The sequence below is a fragment of the Ambystoma mexicanum genome, chromosome 1p (assembly GCF_040938575.1).
Source record: "Ambystoma mexicanum isolate Mex_15411 chromosome 1p, UKY_AmexF1_1, whole genome shotgun sequence".
NCBI lineage: Eukaryota > Metazoa > Chordata > Amphibia > Caudata > Ambystomatidae > Ambystoma > Ambystoma mexicanum.
This window is the reverse complement of record NC_090921.1, coordinates 204,778,091-204,798,565: the sequence shown is the minus strand read 5'-3', so window position 1 is coordinate 204,798,565 and position 20,475 is coordinate 204,778,091. Positions and strand designations below refer to the sequence as shown.

Below are 20,475 nucleotides of genomic sequence, written 5' to 3'. Positions count from 1 at the left end.
AAGTGCGGGGGAGAGGGAAGGGGGTAGGAGGAAAAGTGCAAGGGGCACAGGGGAGTGGAAAGTGCTGAACACATGATCTAAACAACAACAGGAAGTGTGGCCAGCTGGTGGCAGTGCAATAATAAGGTGCAGACAAACGGTGTCTAATAAGTGCAGGGGGGGGACTATAGGGTTGAAGATACAGAGCCAAGTGCAAGGGTTGCCAGGAGGCAGTGCAGGTATGTGGCTGGGTGGGAAGGGATCTGGGATCGAAATCGGAGGGTAGCCAGGTACCCAAAGCCAAAACAGAGAGAGATCAGTAGGGGAGAGGAAGAGAGAAGGCAGAAGCAAAGTAGAAGGTCTTGAGGTGGTTCCGGAACCGAAGATGGTTCTCCTCAAGTTTCAGAGAGGCAGGGAGGCGGTTCCAGAGGTAGGCCCCCACCGAAGAAAGAGATCTACCCCCAATTTGTTGCTTGGAGAAGTGACTGACCCTGAGGGAGTGTGATGTGGAGGAGTGAAGAGCTCGAGCAGGAAGGTATTTCTGTAAAGAGAGTTGAAGGCATTGCGGATCCAGGCCCCAGAGGCCTTGTGGACAATGCAAAGGTTCTTGAACGTAATCCTAGCAGCCACTACGAGGCAATGAAGAGAATTCAGGCCTGGGCCTGGAGAGATACGATCCCAGGGCTTGAGGCCAAGGACAAGCCTTGCAATCCTTTCCTGGATGAGTTGCAGAGAGCAGAGAGTAGTATCAGGTAGACTTAAAAAGAGGCTGTTGCAGTAGTCCAGCCTGGAGAGAACCAGAGCTCTAGAGACAGTGAGCTTCTGGGGGAAGGAGAGGAAGGGATGAATACCTCTGAGGAGGTGCAGTTGGTAGTCTGACTTCTTAGAGATGTCCGAGATGTGTGGAGAAAAGGAAAGCGTGGTGTCGAAGATGGCCCCAAGGTTCTTAGCCTCACAGGTGGGAGCAGGGAGAGGGCCAATGGAGGCTGGCCAGAGAGTGACAGGAAAGGAAGGTGCAGGAGTGCCGATGAGGAGGCTCCCTGTCTTACTGGCATTAAGGCAGAGGTTGTTGGAAGCACACCACTCCTGGATTGCAGACAGACAGACAGAGATGAGAAGAAAAGGTGGCAGAGGGGAGCCTGAAAACGAGCTGAGTGTCATCCGCATAGAACTGAAAATTGGAGCAGAGAGTAGTGATGCAGTGGGCAAGGGGTGCCAGGTATTGGTTGAAAAGTCAGGGGGAGAGGTTAGACCCCTGGGGAACACCAGAAGTAAAGAGTGAGATAGAAGAAAGGAAGGACCCGTGTTGGACCTTGGAGGGTCGGTTAGAAAGGAAGGAGGTCAGCCAGGCCAGGGCCTGATCAGTGGTACCCAGGTCATCAAGGAGGCGCTCGAGCAGGGTGGCATGGTTAACCATGTCAACGGCAGAAGAGAGATCAAGTAGGATGAGGACAGAGGGGAGATTAGAATCAAGGTTGAAGAGCAGGTCTTCACGGATGTTCAGGAGAGCAGTTTCCATGCTTGTGGCTGCTCTGAAGCTAGACATTATGGTCATGGAGACAGCCAGCAGAATCAGTTTGAAGATTAAGCTGGGAGATGGTCAGTTTGCTCAGGAAAGGAGTGATAGAGATTGGGCGATAGTGAAGAGGGTGCACAAGAGAGTGCTTCAGAGGGGAGGGGAAGGCTGCCGAGGTGACGGAGTGGTTGCAGAAGCCGGCGAGGGCAGGAGCGAGGGTGTCAATATGGTCCTTGATGGTTTTGGATGACAGGGAAGAACCTGTTTTGAAGCGATTTACATAGATCAGACTTGTCTGGAAATCTTGTCAGGAGAGAACAGAGGAAAGTAGGAGAAAGAGGGAGGAGAAGTGGCAGCAGGGGGGGCGGTGGTAGCGGAGACAGAAGAGGGGAGAGGAGGGGAGGACGAGAGGGTGGACAGGATGTCCTTGGTTTTAGAGATGAAATGAGAAGCCAGGTCCTTCCAGAGGGCCTGGGAGGGGACAGAGGAAGTAGAGACTGCTGCAGGATTGGCCAGCTCCTTTCAGACTTTAAAGAGTTCGGCCGAGTTGTTAGATGCCGCAGAGGCACGGCCTTGGATGTGGTCACTCTTCTTATTGTGGACAGAGAGCCGGTATTGCCTTTTGAGCAGGCGGCAGGCCAGTTTGTCACAGGATGCCAAAGATGCCCGCCATTTCCTCTCAGCCATCCTACACTCGTGTTGCATTTAAGGCTGACTAGGTCACTCCAAGAGTTGCACTTGGCCTTGGACTTCAGGCGTATCCTCATTACAGGGGCAAGAAGATCAAGAGCATCAGATTGGAGCAGAGTGGAGCTTGGAAAGGGCAGGGTCAGGATGAGAGTCAGCCAGAGGTGGAGGAGGGGGAGAGAAAGTCTCAAATGACACACGCTTCATGGGCCTGATGACCGAGAAGTTAGGTGGCAGTGCTGGAGCAGGCTTCGCCTACGGGGTAGAGAGGGAGAGATGGGAGGAAAGTAGAAAGTGATCGCTCCAGGAGAGAGGAGTGGTGAGAAGGTTAGAGAGGGGGAAGGTCAGAGGAGATGAGAAATATCTAGAAGCCCAGCAGTGTGTGTCTGGCCAGAGGGAAGGATAGAAAGAGAGAGAGAGTTGCAGAGGTCACGAAAGAGTACAGAAGAGGGACATGAAGCATCCAGGTGGATATTGAGGTCACAAAGGAGGAGGAGTTGAGTGCTCATGGCCAGGAGGGAGGAGGAGAGGTCAGTCCACTCTTGGAGGAAAGAGGTAGTCTGACCATGTGGCCGATCGATAGTAGTAATGGTGAGAGAGTGGCCAGGAGAGGGAGAAAGCCTAAAGACAAGGCATTCAAAGGAGGAGTAGGCCTGCACGGAGAATCACAAAGACAGAAATCCACTCTGGGAAGATCAAGGCAACACCCCACCACAACGGTTGGATCTGGGCGTGGAGAGGATCCTGTAGCCGTCAGGGAGGAGAAGTCAAATCTCATGGCAGAGTTGGCCGTGAACCATGTCTCTGTAAAACCAAGGACATCGAGGTTCAGTTCTTCCAGGAGACGTCAGATGTCAGAGGAGTGTTTGACAGCTGAGCGAGAGTTGATAGTGGTAATATGAGAAGATTGCCAGCATTGAAAGACCTCCGGGTAGGGGTACAGATCAGAGGTATGCCTTGTGGAAGTGTAGAAGGAGCCCATGAGGGGGCAGAGGAGGAAGGAGGAGAGGGTGAGGTAGCTAATAAAGAGCCAGAGGTGGGAGGCAAGGAAGCCAGAGAGGAGAGAGATGGCACAGCAGCAGAAGGAAGGAAGTTGATGAGGCGCAGGAAGCGTTTATCAAAGAGGAGAAGGTTGGCCTTAGGGCCTTGTACCAGGACAGTGCCATTCTGGTAGACATTAATGATTACCTTAAAGGAGTGGAATTGATGCAGGAGGGACTTCCACTGGGTGCCACCATTCATGAGAGAAGAAGAGAAAGGAGAGAGCACAGAGACCATGTGAGGAGACTAAAGATCAGGTGAAGGAACGACAAAGAGGATGTCGGTGAGGGTTTTTCTGGAGGACATGCTGGTGTAGGTGTCAGCAATAGGGAGACCAGGCTGTGAGGTCAAGATATCCCTTTTGAACTTCTTCCTACCAGACCTATTGAGTAGGATAGTCAATAGAGAAGCAGTTAGACAAGATGGGAGAAACAGAGAGTTCCATAGGTTATGTGAAGGAGGGTGAAGACGAGAGAGAGGGAGGGAGGGAGTGACCAGAACAGAGGAGGGGGGAGCAGGAGAGGGGAGAAACACAGGAACAGCAGGACAGAGTAGCACAATGCAGTCACTGGGCATCAAAATCAAAAACACACAGGTCAGCCGCAGGGGCACAGCAAAATTCAAATTGGCAGCAAAGGAGGAAACAGTACAGCCACAAGGGCAGGCTAAATTCGAATTTGGTAGCAGAGGTGGAAAACAGTACAGCCACAGGGGCAGGCTAAATTTGAATTGGCAGCAGAGGTGGAAAACATTACAGCCACAGGGGCACAGCAGAATACAAATTGGAAGCAGAGCTGGAGAACAGTAAAGCCACATGGGGAGGCTACATTTGAAGTAGCAGCATAGGTGAAAAAACAGTACAGCCACAGGGGCACAGCAAACTTGAAATTGGGAGCAGAGGTGTAAAACAGTACAGCCACAAGGACAGGCTAAATTGAAGTGGCAGCAGAGGCAGAAAAGAGTACAGCCACATGGGCACAGAAAAATAAAATTGGCAGCAGAGATGGAAAACAGTATAGCCACAGGGGCAGGCTAAATTTGAAATGACAGCAGCAGTGGAAAAACAAACAGTACAGCCACAAGTGTAGGCTAAATTCGAATTTGCCAGCAGAGGTGGCCAGCAGTACAGCCACAAGGGCACAGAAAAATTCAAATTGGCAACAGAAGTGGAAAACAGTACAGCCACAGGGCAGGCCAAATTTGAAGTGGCAGCAGAGGTGGACAAACAGTACAGCCACAGGGACACAGCAACATTCAAATTGGCAGCAGAGGTGGAAAAACAGTACAGCCACAAGGGCAGGCTAAATTCGAATTTGGCAGCAGAGGTGGAAAACAGTACAGCCACAGGGGCTCAGCAAAAGTACAATTGGCAGCAGAGGTGGAAAACAGTACAGCTATGAGGGCAGGCTAAAATTGAATTAGCGGCAGAGGTGGAAAACAGTATAGCCACAAGGGCAGGCTGAATTCGAATTTGGCAGCAGAGGTGGAAAACAGTACAGCCACAGGGCAGGCCAAATTTGAAGTGGCAGCAGAGGCAGAAAAGAGTACAGCCACATGGGCACAGAAAAATAAAATTGGCAGCAGAGATGGAAAACAGTATAGCCACAGGGGCAGGCTAAATTTGAAATGGCAGCAGCAGTGGGAAAACAAACAGTACAGCCACAAGTGTAGGCTAAATTCGAATTTGCCAGCAGAGGTGGCCAGCAGTACAGCCACAAGGGCACAGCAAAATTCAAATTGGCAACAGAAGTGGAAAACAGTACAGCCACAGGGCAGGCCAAATTTGAAGTGGCAGCAGAGGTGGACAAACAGTACTGCCACAGGGACACAGCAACATTCAAATTGGCAGCCGAGGTGGAAAAACAGTACAGTCGCAAGGTCAGGCTAAATTCGAATTTGGCAGCAGAGGTGGAAAACAGTACAGCCACAGGGGAACAGCAAACAGCAAATTCGCAGCAGAGGTGGAAAAACCATACAGCCACAAGAGCAGGCTAAATTCGAATTTGGCAGCAGAGGTGGAAAACAGTACAGCCACAGGGGCACAGCAAAATTACAATTGGCAGCAGAGGTGGAAAACAGTACAGCTATGAGGGCAGGCTAAAATTGAATTAGCAGCAGAGGTGGAAAACAGTACAGCCACAGGGACGCAGCAAAATTCAAATGGGCAGAGAGGTGGGAAACACTATAGCCACAGGGGCAGGCTAAATTTGAAGTGGCAGCAGCAGTGAAAAACAATACAGCCACAGGGGCACAGCAAAATTCAAATTGGCAGCAGAGGTTAAAAAACAGTACAGCCACAAGAGTAGGCTACATTCGAATGTGGCAGCAGAGTTGGAAAACAGTACAGCCACAGGGGCAGAGCAAAAAGCAAATTGGCAGCAGAGGTGGAAAAACAGTACAGCCACAAGGGCAGGCTGAATTCGAATTTGGCAGCAGAGGTGAAAAACAGTACAGCCACAGGGGCACAGCAAAATTCAAATTGGCAACAGAGGTGAAAAACAGTACAGCCACAAGGGCAGGCCAAATTTGAAGTGGCAGCAGAGGTGGACAAACAGTGCAGCCACAGAGACGCAGCAACATTCAAATTGGCAGCAGAGGTGGAAAGCAGTACAGCCATAAAGGGCACAGCAAAATTCAAATTGGCAACAGAGGTGGAAAACACTACAGCCACAAAGGCAGGCCAAATTTGAAGTGGCAGCAGAGGTGGACAAACAGTACAGCCACAGGGGCACAGCACAATTCAAATTGGCAGCAGAGGTTGAAAAACAGTACAGCCACAAGGGCAGGCTACATTTGAATGTGGCAGCAGATTTGGAAAACAGTACAGCCACAGGGGCAGAGCAAAAAGTAAATTGGCAGCAGAGGTGGAAAAACAGTACAGCCACAAGGGCAGGCTGAATTCGAATTTGGCAGCAGAGGTGGAAAACAGTACAGTCACAGGGCAGGCCAAATTTGAAGTGGCAGCAGAGGTGGACAAACAGTACAGCCACAGGGACACAGCAACATTCAAATTGGCAGCAGAGGTGGAAAAACAGCACAGCCACAAGGGCAGGCTAAATTCGAATTTGGCAGCAGAGGTGAAAAACAGTACAGCCACAGGGGAACAGCAAACAGCAAATTGGCAGCAGAGGGGGAAAAACCGTACAGCCACAAGAGCAGGCTAAATTCAAATTTGGCAGCAGAGGTGGAAAACAGTACAGCCACAGGGGCAAAGCAAAATTACAATTTGCAGCAGAGGTGGAAAACAGTACAGCTATGAGGGCAGGCTAAAATTGAATTAGCAGCAGAGGTGGAAAACAGTACAGCCACAGGGACACAGCAAAAATTCAAATTGGCAGCAGAGGTTAAAAAACAGTACAGCCACAAGTGTAGGCTACATTTGAATGTGGCAGCAGACTTGGAAAACAGTACAGCCACAGGGGCAGAGCAAAAAGCAAATTGGCAGCAGAGGTGGTAAAACAGTGCAGCCACAAGGGCAGGCTGAATTCGAAATTGGCAACAGAGGTGAAAAACAGTACAGCCACAAGGGCAGGCCAAATGTGAAGTGGCAGCAGAGGTGGACAAACAGTACAGCCACAGGGACACAGCAAAATATTTCAAATTGGCAGCAGAGGTTAAAAAACAGTACAGCCACAAGGGTAGGCTACATTCGAATGTGGCAGCAGAGTTGGAAAACAGTACAGGAACAGGGGCAGAGCAAAAAGCAAATTAACAGCAGAGGTGGAAAAACAGTACAGCCACAAGGGCAGGCTGAATTCGAATTTGGCAGCAGAGGTGGCAAACAGTACAGCCACAGGGGCACAGCAAAATTCAAATTGGCAACAGAGGTGAAAAACAGTACAGCCACAAGGGCAGGCCAAGTTTGAAGTGGCAGCAGAGGTGGACAAACAGTACAGCCACAGAGGCACAGCAACATTCAAATTGGCAGCAGCGGTGGAAAAAAACAGTACAGCCACAAGTGTAGGCTACATTCAAATTTGCCAGCAGAGGTGGAAAACAGTACAGCCACAGGGACACAGCAAAATTCAAATTGGCAGCAGAGATGATAAACACTATAGCCACAGGGGCAGGCTAAATTTGAAGTGGCAGCAGCAGTGGAAAAACAGTACAGCCACAAGTGTAGGCTAAATTCGAATTTTCCAGCAGAGGTGGAAACACTACAGCCACAAGGGCATGCTAAATTCGGATTTGGCAGCAGAGGTCAGAAGCAGTACAGCCACAAGGACAGGGTAAATTTGAATTGGCAGCAGAGGTGGAACAAAGTACAGCCACAGGGACCCAGCAGAATGCAAATTGGCAGCAGGAAAACAGTAAAGCCACAAGGGCAGGCTAAATTTAAAGTGGCAGAAGAGGTGAAAATTCAGTACAGCCACAGGGGCACAGAAAAATTGAAATTTGCAGCAAAGGTGGAAAAACAGTACAGCCACAAGGGCAGGCTAAATTCGAATTTGGCAGCAGAGGTGGAAAGCAGTACAGCCACAGGGGCAGAGCAAAATTGAAATTGGCAGCAGAGGTGGAAAACAGTATAGCCACGAGGGCAGGCAAAATGGAAGTGGCAGCAGAGGCAGAAAACACATGGGCACAGAACATTTCTGAATTGGCAACAGAGATGTAAAACAGTATAGCCACAGGGGCAGGCTAAATTTGATGCAGCAGCAGCAGTGGAAAAACAGTGCAGCCACAAGGGCAGGCTAAATTCGAATTTGGCAGCAGAGGTGGAAAACATTACAGCCACATGGGCACAGCAAAATTAATATTTGGCAGCAGAGGTGGAAAGCAGTACAGCCACAAGGGCACAGCAAAATTCATCGGCAACAGAGGTGGAAAACACTGCAGCCACAAAGGCAGGCCAAATTTGAAGTGGCAGCAGAGGTGGACAAATAGTACAGCCACAGGGGCACAGCAACATTCAAATTGGTAGCAGAGTTTGAAAAACAGTACAGCCACAAGGGCAGGCTACATTTGAATGTGGCAGCAGATTTGGAAAACAGTACAGCCACAGGGCAGAGCAAAAAGCAAATTGGTAGCAGAGGTAGAAAAACAGTATAGCCACAAGGGCAGGCTGAATTCGATTTGGCAGCAGAGGTGGAAAACAGTACAGCCACAGGGCACGCCAAATTTGAAGTGGCAGCAGAGGTGGACAAACAGTACAGCCACAGGGACACAGCAACATTCAAATTGGCAGCAGAGGTGGAAAAACAGTACAGCCACAAGGGCAGGCTAAATTCGAATTCGGCAGCAGAGGTGGAAAACAGTACAGCCACAGGGGAACAGCAAACAGCAAATTGGCAGCAGAGGTGGAAAAACCGCACAGCCACAGGGGCACAGCATAATTACAATTGGCAGCAGAGGTGGAAAACAGTACAGCTATGAGGGCAGGCTAAAATTGAATTAGCAGCAGAGGTGGAAAACAGTACAGCCACAGGGACACAGCAAAGTTCAAATGGGCAGCAGAGGTGGAAAACACTATAGCCACAGGGGCAGGCTAAATTTGAAGTGGCAGCAGTGGTGAAAAACAGTACATCCACAGGGGCACAGCAAAATTCAAATTGGCAGCAGAGGTTAAAAAACAGTACAGCCACAAGAGTAGGCTACATTCGAATGTGGCAGCAGAGTTGGAAAACAGTACAGCCACAGGGTCAGAGCAAAAAGCAAATTGGCAGCAGAGGTGGAAAAACAGTACATCCACAAGGGTAGGCTGAATTCGAATTTGGCAGCAGAGGTGGAAAACAGTACAGCCACAGGGGCACAGCAAAATTCAAATTGGCAGCAGAGGTTGAAAAACAGTACAGCCACAAGTGCAGGCTACATTTGAATGTGGCAGCAGATTTGGAAAACAGTACAGCCACGGGGCAGAGCAAAAAGCAAATTGGCAGCAGAGGTGGAAAAACAGTATAGCCACAAGGGCAGGCTGAATTCGAATTTGGCAGCAGAGGTGGAAAACAGTACAGCCACAGGGGCAGAGCAAAACTGAAATTGGCAGCAGAGGTGGAAAACAGTACAGCCACAGGGCAGGCTAAATTTGATGTAGCAGCAGAGGTGGAAAAACAGTACAACCACAAGGGCAGGTTAAAATTTAATTTGGCAGAAGAGGTGGAAACAGCACAGCCACAGGGGCACAGCAACATTCTAATTGGTAGCAGAGGTGGAAAGCAGTACAGCCACAAGGGCAGGCTAAATTTGAAGTGGCAGCAGAGGTGGAAAACAGTGCAGCAACAGGCAGTGCAAGTGAGAAGTCCGGGAGAGGAGGTGAAGTTTGTACAGACTAGGGGAGGAGCAAATTGAGGGAGAGGTAACTAATCCATGGTAGTTGAGGTGTGAGTGTACAGTAGTTCAGGCTCCAACAGGGAGTGCAGGGGTTCCAGTCACATTCAGCTGGTGAGGGGTGTAGGAGGACCTCCTAGGCCGGTCCAGGTCGCGGGCAGGGAGAAGACAGGGCCTTTGATGCAGGCTTTAGATTCAATGGGCCGCCTCCTGCCTCCCGGTGACAGTAATTTGCTAAAATAGAATGCAGGCAACCAATGGGAGTGGGAGCAGGCTCAGGCACAACAGCAGGGGGGACTGCAGAGAGTGCGGCCATGCTAGAAGGGCCAAGCACTACAGTGAAGAAGTAGTACTGTAGGCATCTAGGTAACACAGCATGTGGAAACAGCTAAGCGATCACCCCCTCTGCCAATGTAGATCTCAGACGCAGGATGCCTCTCTCAAACAAGAAAGGTCTCAGTGGAATGCAATGCTTAGACACAGAATGGGGCTTACCAGCAAGGGGCCAACAAAGGACAAGGCCAGCGGTGCTCTGCGATGTCTCCCAGAGCAAAGATCAGCTGCCCCTCCCTGCGTTGCAACACTTAGATGCTGTTTATGCCTTCATTTTCATAAATGCAGACGTCTGAAGTGAGTTGAAGCTAAGGCTTGGGGGTCCCGCACTGTATGAGGGCGATGCTAATAATAATAATAATAATAATACATTGCAATAATGAGCGCTGTTTATTATTACCCACAGTGTGTGGTGTTCACTTATCGGTCTCAGAAGGATGAAAGGCTGAGTTTGTCCCTGCCGGGATTCGAACCTGCTCCTGCCCGGCTAGTCGGTTGTCTTCTTTTCGATTGCAACATGGGCACATGGGAGAAGAGAAGCTGTTCCGAAATGGGCATGTGACCTGCCCCCTCCCATCCCCAACACCTACATACTAGACCCTATGGCAGTGGTCTTCAAACCTTTTTTAGAAGGCCCCCCACTAAGCAAAATTTGGGCAGGCCGGCCCCCCTCCCCCAAAAAAATACCAAAATGACAGTATGTACGAATGGCTGTGAACCATTGCACGCCGTCACTGCACCCTACTCCCAGTATAATCCCTGGGCTCCCTCATCTGCTCCCATCACAGTCGCTGGGCTCCCTCATCCCACTCCTACCTAGTCCCTGGGCTCTCCCCACCCCATCACACACACTACGGCCTTCGTGAATTAAGTGCAAACTCTTCTGCTTCCATCCCTATGGTGGAATTAAGAAGCTGCCTGTTAAGACAATTACACATGTTTCAATCGAATTATGTTTAATGAAGCCAGCTGCACACCTTCTCCTCCGTACTTACTCCTCGGGCTAAAGGCTTTATAAAGTCGAATCGTGCAACCTCCTCGCTTAAGAATATGGGCCCCCAGAAATGACACGAAGACATATAGGGGTGCGAAGTGAAGGAAATGAATAGTTTGCCCATCGCTGGAGCAAAGGTCTTATAGAACAGATTGTGGGCTATGAAACCAGGAACCCCCTTATTCTAATTTGCAAACCCACTTGGCCAAATTCTTTTCTTTCATTAAACAAAATTTCTCCCTTGTCTATCCAAGTTGGGTGTGCTCAGAAACAAGTGTTGTATAATAAACTGTCGTTTAAGCTGACCGTGCCTCCAGCATCTATGCTGTTGTCTCATTGAGAAGGCTGGCTGTCCAGTCCCGGCTCCCATACGGATGCAATGTGTGACCTTGGCTTACTGGCTACATCTGATTAGCCTGCAGTCAATTCGCAACCTGCCTTGGGAAGACGAAACTGCGCACGGGGAACACACCTGGAATAGCCACGTGTTCATGCCTCCATGATTGCTTCAGAGCCCAGCCTGTGTCAGTCTACGGCGCTGCTTAATTCTTCGTACATGAACATTAAAGATTACAAGTCTTAAGGAAAGGAAGCAGATCTGTCCCATCCTCCGTTCCCTCGGCCCAGTTTTACAATAAGTGTCTCCTGCTAAAGGATGGTCAACGTCCAGCACAGGTCGATGGACAATATGTCAATAAGAGGACACGTCACGAATCCCCTATATCAGAAATCCTGCCTCTACCTGCTGCTGTACTGTCTGATCCCAGCGTCCATGATGCAACGTGTGGATCCCAGGTGCCGGCTCCACACCCCACCGGTGACCGGGCTCACCAGGCAGGGAGACATCATGTTAGGTGGGATATTTGTAGTCCACGATGACATAGAATTCCAGGAGACCACCTTTACCACGAGGCCTGCACCCACAACCTGCCAAAGGTACAGTAAGGAGCTGTCTCTTTAATCACGTTGAGGTAACGTATAGCGCCTATAGTCTGCATTTAGGTGCTTCAATAGTTCATAGAGAAACAGTAAGACTAATACGCTTTGTTCTGTTTGCAATTACCTACATACTCCCTATGAAGGGGTAGCTACTGAGGGCTTGCCATATACACACAGAGCTCAGCTGCCCGTGCATTAACGTGCTAAGCTTTCCTACTAAAGCTTTGAGCGCACATATAATACGCGGCAGTCTGCAATAGCCTATAAAGCCCGTTCCTATGTTTCTCATCACAGCCTAGTTGTAACATCACTAAGGACCTTTAATTAAAAAAAATGACATCATTATGCTTTGCAATTAGTAATTAAAAATATTTGGGATTTCGCAATCCCTGCTGCTGGAGTCAGCACAGAGCGGATTCCCAGCTGAGAGCGCATCACTTGATTAAACTCATGACCACATTTGTAAATGTGCCTTCTATGACACTTTACTGCCATTAACTGATAAGGAACTCTTCATGGTAGTATGATTATTATTTGTGCACTACTGGAGTTTAACACCTGAGAGCAAGAATGAGTATGCTCGCTGTTACTTACTTTAGAGCAAAACATAAAACGATTTTACGGATGCATTTTATTAAACTGCTTACATTATTTTTCAGCACGACATCAGCAGCTGCATATTCGTTTTTTTTTGTTTAATCCAGACACATTCCAAATAGATGTTATGCATCAGCAACTTGGAGATCTCTTGCATTTCAAGGATCAGGAAGACAGGTATGAAAGGAGATGACCTTGTGTGGCCATGTATTAGAAGGAATAAAATACCCCCCATGGTGCAGACAAAGGATAGTGCAAGTCAACTCAGCGTCCCTTGACCTTATACAGGCCTCAGTCGTGTTCCTCCATTTGGTCACTCATCTCCTCTGTTTCTTGTAGATCAAGTGTTTAGGGAAAAGCAGTTTAGAATCGTACATTGGGATATAAATTAGAGTCTGGCAGAAGCCTTCTCTTGCTGGAAAGTCTTTTTGTATCTATAATTCACTTTACAAGCTCCCAGGTTACCAGGGGTCAAGTCCCAAAAATTAAAGTGGGGGACTCATCAACAAACACAATGGGATGTGACGTTGCCAGAAATTAGCATATCAAGGTGAAATATGCACATTTCATTTAATTGGCTTTGCATAACCACCCAAATTGAATTGGACGAATGGCATTTGCCTTTCATGAAATAAACACACACACACAAAACCAAGACAGGATATTTTCTTCTAATAGTGTTTTTGAAAACGTTAAAAGGTGTGCATGGTTTAAACTCCAAGAACCAATACAAATGTTTTCCCTTGGACTTGCAATACCGAAATGGGAAATGTCACCTTTATTTGAAGTTTTTCATCAGGTTATGTAGTGCAGTGGTGAAGTGTCCTGCCTCCAAACTTGAAAGCTGTGATTTGATCCACGAGGTCGGCTTTAATTCATACGTTCAAAGAGGATATCCAATGTTTCTCTTTTAGCTGGGGGGGACTGAGTCCATCCTCTGAATAAAGTGGGTGGACTCCGCCAACCCGCCCCCCGCATGTACCTTCGACTTGATCCCTGCAGGGTACAAGCCGGGGGTGAAGCTTCAGGTTTGTCTGTTCTTCAGTGGCCGCATCAATTAAATATACATTATTTGAATTAATATGTTAATGTTACGAGTTTTCTTGATACATGTGTTCAAACCCCATGCATTAATGTACCTTGATATTAATGCTACTGGGGTAATTACCTGTGGTTTGGGATTGTCTCAGAATCACCCGAGTGCATGGGCAGAGCAGTAGTTATGAGGGGCTGGCACAGCTACGTTGCACAGACCACCTAATTGGAGGATCTACCTCGGCCGCCCGCATCATCAAGGGTCTACGTGAATATGACCCCATCGCTCCGGTCCTCATCGACATTCACTTTCTCCCAAAAACGCGCGCAAATCACCTTCAAGTCTTGCTGCATCATCTATAAGGCAGTCGCCTTCAAGTCACCATCTACCTCGCGGAGAAACTCAGCATCTCTGGTGGACGGCGCACCACCAGATACCGGGACAAGTGCAGAATTTAAATACGCTGTTACAAAAGTGAAAGGACCAGAAAACAATGCTTCTCTGCTTACACCCCAAAACTATGGTACCTCCTCTCCGTCAGCATCAGACTCGCCCCCACACTCCTACAATTCAGAAAAGAACCCAAGGCCATCCTCTTCAAGGAGTCTCTCCTCCTCAACACCTAAGCAATCAGATCGCCCCCGTGCCACTTGACTCGCTAGAGGCCATCGCCCTTCTTCTCCCCGCCACCCTCTATGGCTGTGCTCCTCTGTGCCCCTCTGTATCCAACCCTCTCGCTGTATATCTGGTTTGTTGTGTCCTCTGAAAAGTGCTCCGTTATGCTTCTGTAATGTTGTACACCTCTGTAAAGCACTCTGTAATGTATCTGTATTGTTGTACACCTCTGTAAAGCGCTCTGTTATGTATCTGTATTGTTGAATACCTCTGTAAAGCGCTCTGTTATGTATCTGTATTGTTGTATCCCTCTGTAAAGCGCTCTGTTATGAATGTTATGTATCTGTATTGTTGTATAGCTCTCTGTTATGTATCTGTATTGTTGTTTACCTCTGTAAAGCGCTCTGTTATGTATGTTATGTATCTGTATTGTTGTATAGCGCTCTGTTATGTATCTGTATTGTTGAATGCCTCTTGAAGGCACTGTTATGCATCTGTATTGTTGTATACCTCTTTAAAGCACTCTGTTATGTATCTGTATTGTTGATACCTCTGAAAAGCGCTCCATTGGTTTTCAAAGCTAGGTCTGTGCTCAGTAAATGCCATAATAATAATAATAATAATAATAATAATAATAATAATAATAATAATAATAATAATAATAATAATAATTCCACAAAGTGAAAGATGTGTGACGTCATTTGAATGGAAGCAGAATTCTGGGTCAGGACTGAGGCGCTTCAGATGACTGCACTTGGATAGAGAAAGACCTTGGCCATTGGTGGTGAGAGAGAAATTAAGTGCTTGGTTACAGGTGCAATATGTATAAGTACTTGAATGGCCAGAGATTAAGGTGCACTGAGTATTCAATTGCAGATGATGCAGCTGGAATATCACATGAGGCAGTGAGGGAGTAATGAGGCCCGTGACCCCAGCAATGTTGCTCCCTGCACCGAGGTCACTACAAATGGCAAATGGCCCTATACTCACTTCTATACTGCCATATGCACTCAAGAGTGTCCCCATTAAGGTGCATCGACACTTTCAAATTTCAAGCAAACTGTTGTTAGCAGATCAAGGAGAAACTTCATTGTGAGTGCCATCTGCAAAAAATAGTGGACCACTGGATTTAAAGGATATATGTATTTATTATCACAAATATTCATTGGGCCGTATTATGAGTTTGCCAGTTACAACGGTACTGGCAAGCTTGCCGGTACCGTTGTTACCGGACCAGCAAACTACGAGGTCTGCTCGCGGGTTCCTTTTCGCCTGCCAAGTCTGACCTGACGGGTGGACCGGCACCCACGAGCAGACCATGTCGGATGCACCGGCACCATTTACGATTGGTGCAGGTGCATCTGGCCTCCCCATTCCCATTGAGTCCAATGGGACTCAAATGGGAATGGGGAGTAAATATTTCCGGGGGCCCTGGGAATGGGCAATTACCGGGTCCGGCGGGGCCGTAATTCCACAATTATTGCCATTCCTGGGCACCGGAAAAACAATTATACCGGCACAGCTACTGCCGGTCTCATAATGAGGCCCATTGTGTTATTAAAGACGCAGCAGCCATTATATCTAGGAAAACACATCATAAATGCGAGCTCATTGACGTTTTTGCTTGTATGTGCAGGTATTGATTTCCTCGACACCATCTTAGAAACTTCTGTAAAAAGAAATCTATCAGAGACATAACTTAGACCGGAAGAACTGAACCCGTGCAATTGAAAATGAGTGGACACATAAGTGAGGAAATGGCTAGATGAAAGTGTTAACTATGAAACACAAAGTTTTATTTGTGGAATGTGGATCTTTTATTTGTAAAAAAAAGTTTGTAACAAACAAAGGGTTATTACCAACACTTCCAAACGATGTTCCTAAACAATAATCTGACTGTTTTTAATGTCCATACATATGTTTCAGATTCGGAATACAAAATTACCAATTTATGCAGGCCATGGTGTTCGCCATTGACGAGATCAACAGTGATGCTTATCTTTTGCCCAACGTCACCGTGGGTTTCTGGATCTATGACTCATGTGCCATGATGCGCCGCGCCCTTAAGGGGATTCTTTGGATACTCACCGGGCAGGAGGAGCCTGTTCCAAATTTTAGCTGCCAGCAGAACCTCCCACTCATGGGCATCATGGGTGACGCTGGGTCATCATGCTCTATCGTCATGGCACGCGTCCTGGGTCTATATAGGTTCCCCCAGGTAAGAGTCTAAAACCTTGTGTATTGCTAAAGAAGTATTGAAGTCAAGTGAGTTAGAAAGCCCATCCAACAAATGGGGGAGTGACACATAAGACCCGTTCCTCATTCAATCGACATCTCAGGTCTGATGTGCAAGTATCCTGAGGTTGGGTGGCTATATTTCTCATGGCAGGAGACCTGGCCCATTTTAATTGTATTGTTTACTGCGCTGACCTAGCTCGAGAGGAGCGGGGTGCTGTACAAGGTGTGGGTAGCCAGCATTTGGGCAGGCATCTTTTAACAGTAGCCCAGTAATGTGAGCTGAGGTCTGTGTGTCAGTATGTGCGTCCTTTGGAATTAGACCTTGGTCAGGTGTTTTTGAAATAGACATGTTGTGAGAGATTTGCGAAATTGGAGAATTGTGAAGGCATTCTGAGCCAACACCGTGACTGAGTTCCACAGGGTGGATGCATGTGTCTCTAACTGAGCAGGTTGCGTTATCAGGGGAACATTACACATTCTAGGCAAACAATGTTTGGAATGTTGGCATCACTTAGAAGGAAGGAAGTGATGCCTTGCATGTATTGGGGACTAACATGGATTACCAAACATAGGGAATTGGGAAAACTCCTAACACAGGCTATCTATCCAGCAGTGTTTGGCTATAGAGACAAGCATTATATTGACAAAGAGGTACACTATGCCACACTGACCACCAGTTAACACTTAACAGTTAAGTTATACAGAACAAAGGATTGCCAAAGACTATTGTCATTCAATAACAATCTATGCGAATCCCTTTTTCTCCCAGTAAACCGCTTGAAATGAGGAGCCAGTAAGTGAGAACATCTCTAGATTGCAATGTCTTTAAAATACCACTTCCTAAATTGGAGCCTGCTTGGTATTCTTATGCTGGCAAATGGTCAGTTATATTTTCATTGAGTGCCTCCCTAAATTGGAGGGTGTTATTTATTTTCACCTTGTATGTTATATCTTCTTTCAGCAGCACCCAAGCTGGAAGGGGCCAGTCATACTTAATGGCCTGAATGCAGAGAAGCACTGTGCTGTCACACCAGCCCTTTCCTCTATGCCCGTTGACCTTATTGAGTTCGGAGTGAACCTAATGGCTCACAAAAGCCATCTCATCATTATTAATGAAGTGGCTTTTCCCTGTGCACCTCATCTGGGCAGAGAGCTCCATCACAAGGTGTTCGGTGTTGGGAACAGGACAATGCCATACGATGTGGGTTCAAAACCCTGGGCATGCCATTTCAGCCCTTCATCTTCCCCAAGTCGTTAAAGTGAGTACCACTAGTGGCTTATAATGGTGAAACTGAATATGACAGCGCTTAGAAACGGGAAGAATCTGGTAGGAGCTTAATATAGGGGTACAGAAGTCAACAGATGAATGTCCAGGCTTTGGTAATGTGACTAGCATTGCATTTCCTGTTCCCTTGAAGTGATGAAATTCAAAACAGTTGCTGTATTATGAAGAGGACTTTGGGAGTGTGGGCAAAGGTCCCAAAACTCATCTTCTACACTATCAAAGTGGTCGAAACAAAACATTCTTTTGGAAGATGGAAGGGAAAACAATAGAAATTGTCCATTCATACACTTATCTGGGTATTCATGTGTTCATTTGTCAGAAACCTTTATTGTACAAAACATAGAGCGTAGGTTTAGGGTTATCTCGAATTTTGTAAGATACAAAAGTGGATCTTCAATTGTAAGTTTGCTGTAGTTATATAACACATGTCTTATTCCATGCCTAACATACGGCCTGGAGGTTTTTACGATTGTAGAAAACAATGGCAAAAGAAGTTAGAGGGTAGACTGGGGCGTTGAGCCTGGGGCCTTCCGAGAAATGCGCCAGATGAAGGTATACATTGTGAATTGGGTTTAACATCACTTACTACCTTAATGAAAATACAGATGGGTATTCATTATCTACAAATTTGGGGCAAACTAGAAGATAAGGACTTGCTCTGTTCTGACTCTGGCAGTTATTTTATAAATAATGGCACAAATGAAACGTTACAAGAATGGAATAATGATGTTAATATGTTTTGTGACGAGATTGATTTTAAGGGGGATAAGGAAACATCGTTATCGGTGATGGAAACTAAAATTAAAAAACTAGCTGGTATTTGGGACCGGGATAATATTCTGCAAAATTGGGCACTATGAGGAAATATGACAATTATGTAAAGCAAAGATTCCCAGTCAATACTTTGGGGGTAATTCATGGAATTAAGCGCAGAAGTGGCGCATGTGGCTGGTGCAAAGATTATGCGTGCGGCAGCATGCGCCAGCTGCATGCGCCAAAACCCATTTTGGCGCACAGCGTATTCATGGATTTATACAACCATAACCAGCCGTGGCGCAGAGAGGCGCAGCGACCCTGCAACAGTGCCAGTTACGCCCCATCTCCGCCTCGTGCGCCTAAGACATCGCACAAATCCCCTACATGGCGCAAAGGCCAGGAGAACAGTATACAGACCCCCAATCATGAAAACATGCTAAAAATGCCACACAGCCCTCACGCGCCAGCAAAATCGCATGTAAAAGTCCCTGCACACCCCTCGGAATACGCGTACCCCGCTCGCGCCAGCATAATCACGTGTAAAAGTCCCTGTGCACCCCCCTGTGATGTTGGTGGCCCAGAGCCATCATCGCTCCCACCCTGAGCCTGCTGCTGCCGTGCATGTGTCCTGCCTGTTGATGCCTGCATGTCCTCCTCTTGCTGGGGTCCAGTTGGTGTGGTGCTGGACCTCTGACTCCCGACTGTGGCAGGGATGTGTCCTCCACCAGCCAGGCGGCTCAGGGACAGCTACATAGGGTGCCCAGGTGATACTTGGGCAGGAAGATGGCACAGAGGATGATTGGCGCATTGGGGGTTCAGTTGAGGAGCGGGTCGCTAGAAGATCCAGCACACGGAGGAGCCCAGCTGGTGACCTGTCCTAGTAGGCCGACATGGTCAAAGAGGTATTCGAAATGACATGCATTGTCCAGATGAGAACCCTGCACGTCATCCCGAATACCAATTTGACGCAATGCCACCCCAGCTAGGACAGGCTCAATCCAGTCACGGATTGCCACGTCCGCATGGAGAGGAAGGCCAGCTGTTGTTTGCGCATCCCCTCCCTGAAAACGGGTCTGGACGAAGGCATCCCTGCTGGTGCGGGATGATGCAGTCACAGGATCGGGGACAGGATTACACACAGGCACCTCCACGGCGGCCTGTGCTGCCTCCTGTCCCTGCCCCTGGACTGCACCACTAGCACCAGTGGAATCCCCCCTCCAGGCCCCGTGCGTGGGCCTTCCACGGCCTCCTCCTCAACCGAATCCACCACCAACCTTGATGACTCTGTGCCATCTTCCTCCATAGGCCCCTATGTGGGCTCAGCTGCCCCTACTGCTGCCGAGGAGTCCACCTCCAACCTCCGCCTCTTACACCTTCCCTCGGCAGCTGTGGCCATGGACACGGCACCAGACTCCTCACTTCAGGAAGAGATGACTACGTGGGAGGAGAGCTGGGCCTTGCGTCTCCGGGCTGGTGGTAGGATCCTTGCCGCTGTGCTCCACAGCACTGTCTGCGCCCTTTTCATCAGTCGACTCTGCAGACAGGGAGAGACAGAACACAGGCATCAGGGCACTGTACAATGGTCAGATACACACATGACAGTTGCACATGAGTGGCAGTGTCAAACTTCACAGATGGCATCACACTCCCCAACACTCATATCATTTGAACCCACACACATGCACACATTAACAGGAATCGTGCAGCAAGCAGCAGCATCCTTACACACACAACAGCATGAACATCTGAAGGTTGGCATGACATCACAAGCAACATGGGGAGTGCCGAACACATGCACACACGCCAATAGACAGACATTCATCCGTACATATCCAACCCCTGTCACATTGCAATCATCGGCAACTATGTCACATCTGCCAATTGGGTTCCTACATGTCTGTGTCACATGCATCCATGGCGTATCACAGTCGCACATATGTCAAACACACACACTCACATGTATGCCGTGCACGTACATAAAGGAACCAGCATCCATGTGTCACACCCCAACCATGCCATAGTACATACACAGAAATGCTAACATGTGTGCATTTCCACATGCAGTTTTCCATCGTGCTTTGGAACACATACACCATTGATGTTGTTATTGTTATTGTTATTGTTATTTTGCACTTATATAGCGCCTTATATACCATTGGTATGGTCTGAAGGCGCTGGTAGGTTGAACGCCCTTG

At 48.0% G+C, this 20,475-nt stretch overlaps 1 protein-coding gene across 1 annotated transcript in view; it reads left to right on the top strand.

The window, feature by feature from the left end:
- The first annotated feature begins 483 nt into the window (after positions 1-483).
- Positions 484-20,475, top strand: part of LOC138469559 (vomeronasal type-2 receptor 26-like) — a 158,008-nt gene continuing 138,016 nt past the window's right edge. Inside the window, exons 1-2 of the mRNA XM_069609029.1 lie at positions 484-731; positions 15,928-16,219. Coding sequence (XP_069465130.1) covers positions 484-731; positions 15,928-16,219 — 540 coding nt within the window. The remainder of the gene's footprint in view (positions 732-15,927; positions 16,220-20,475) is intronic.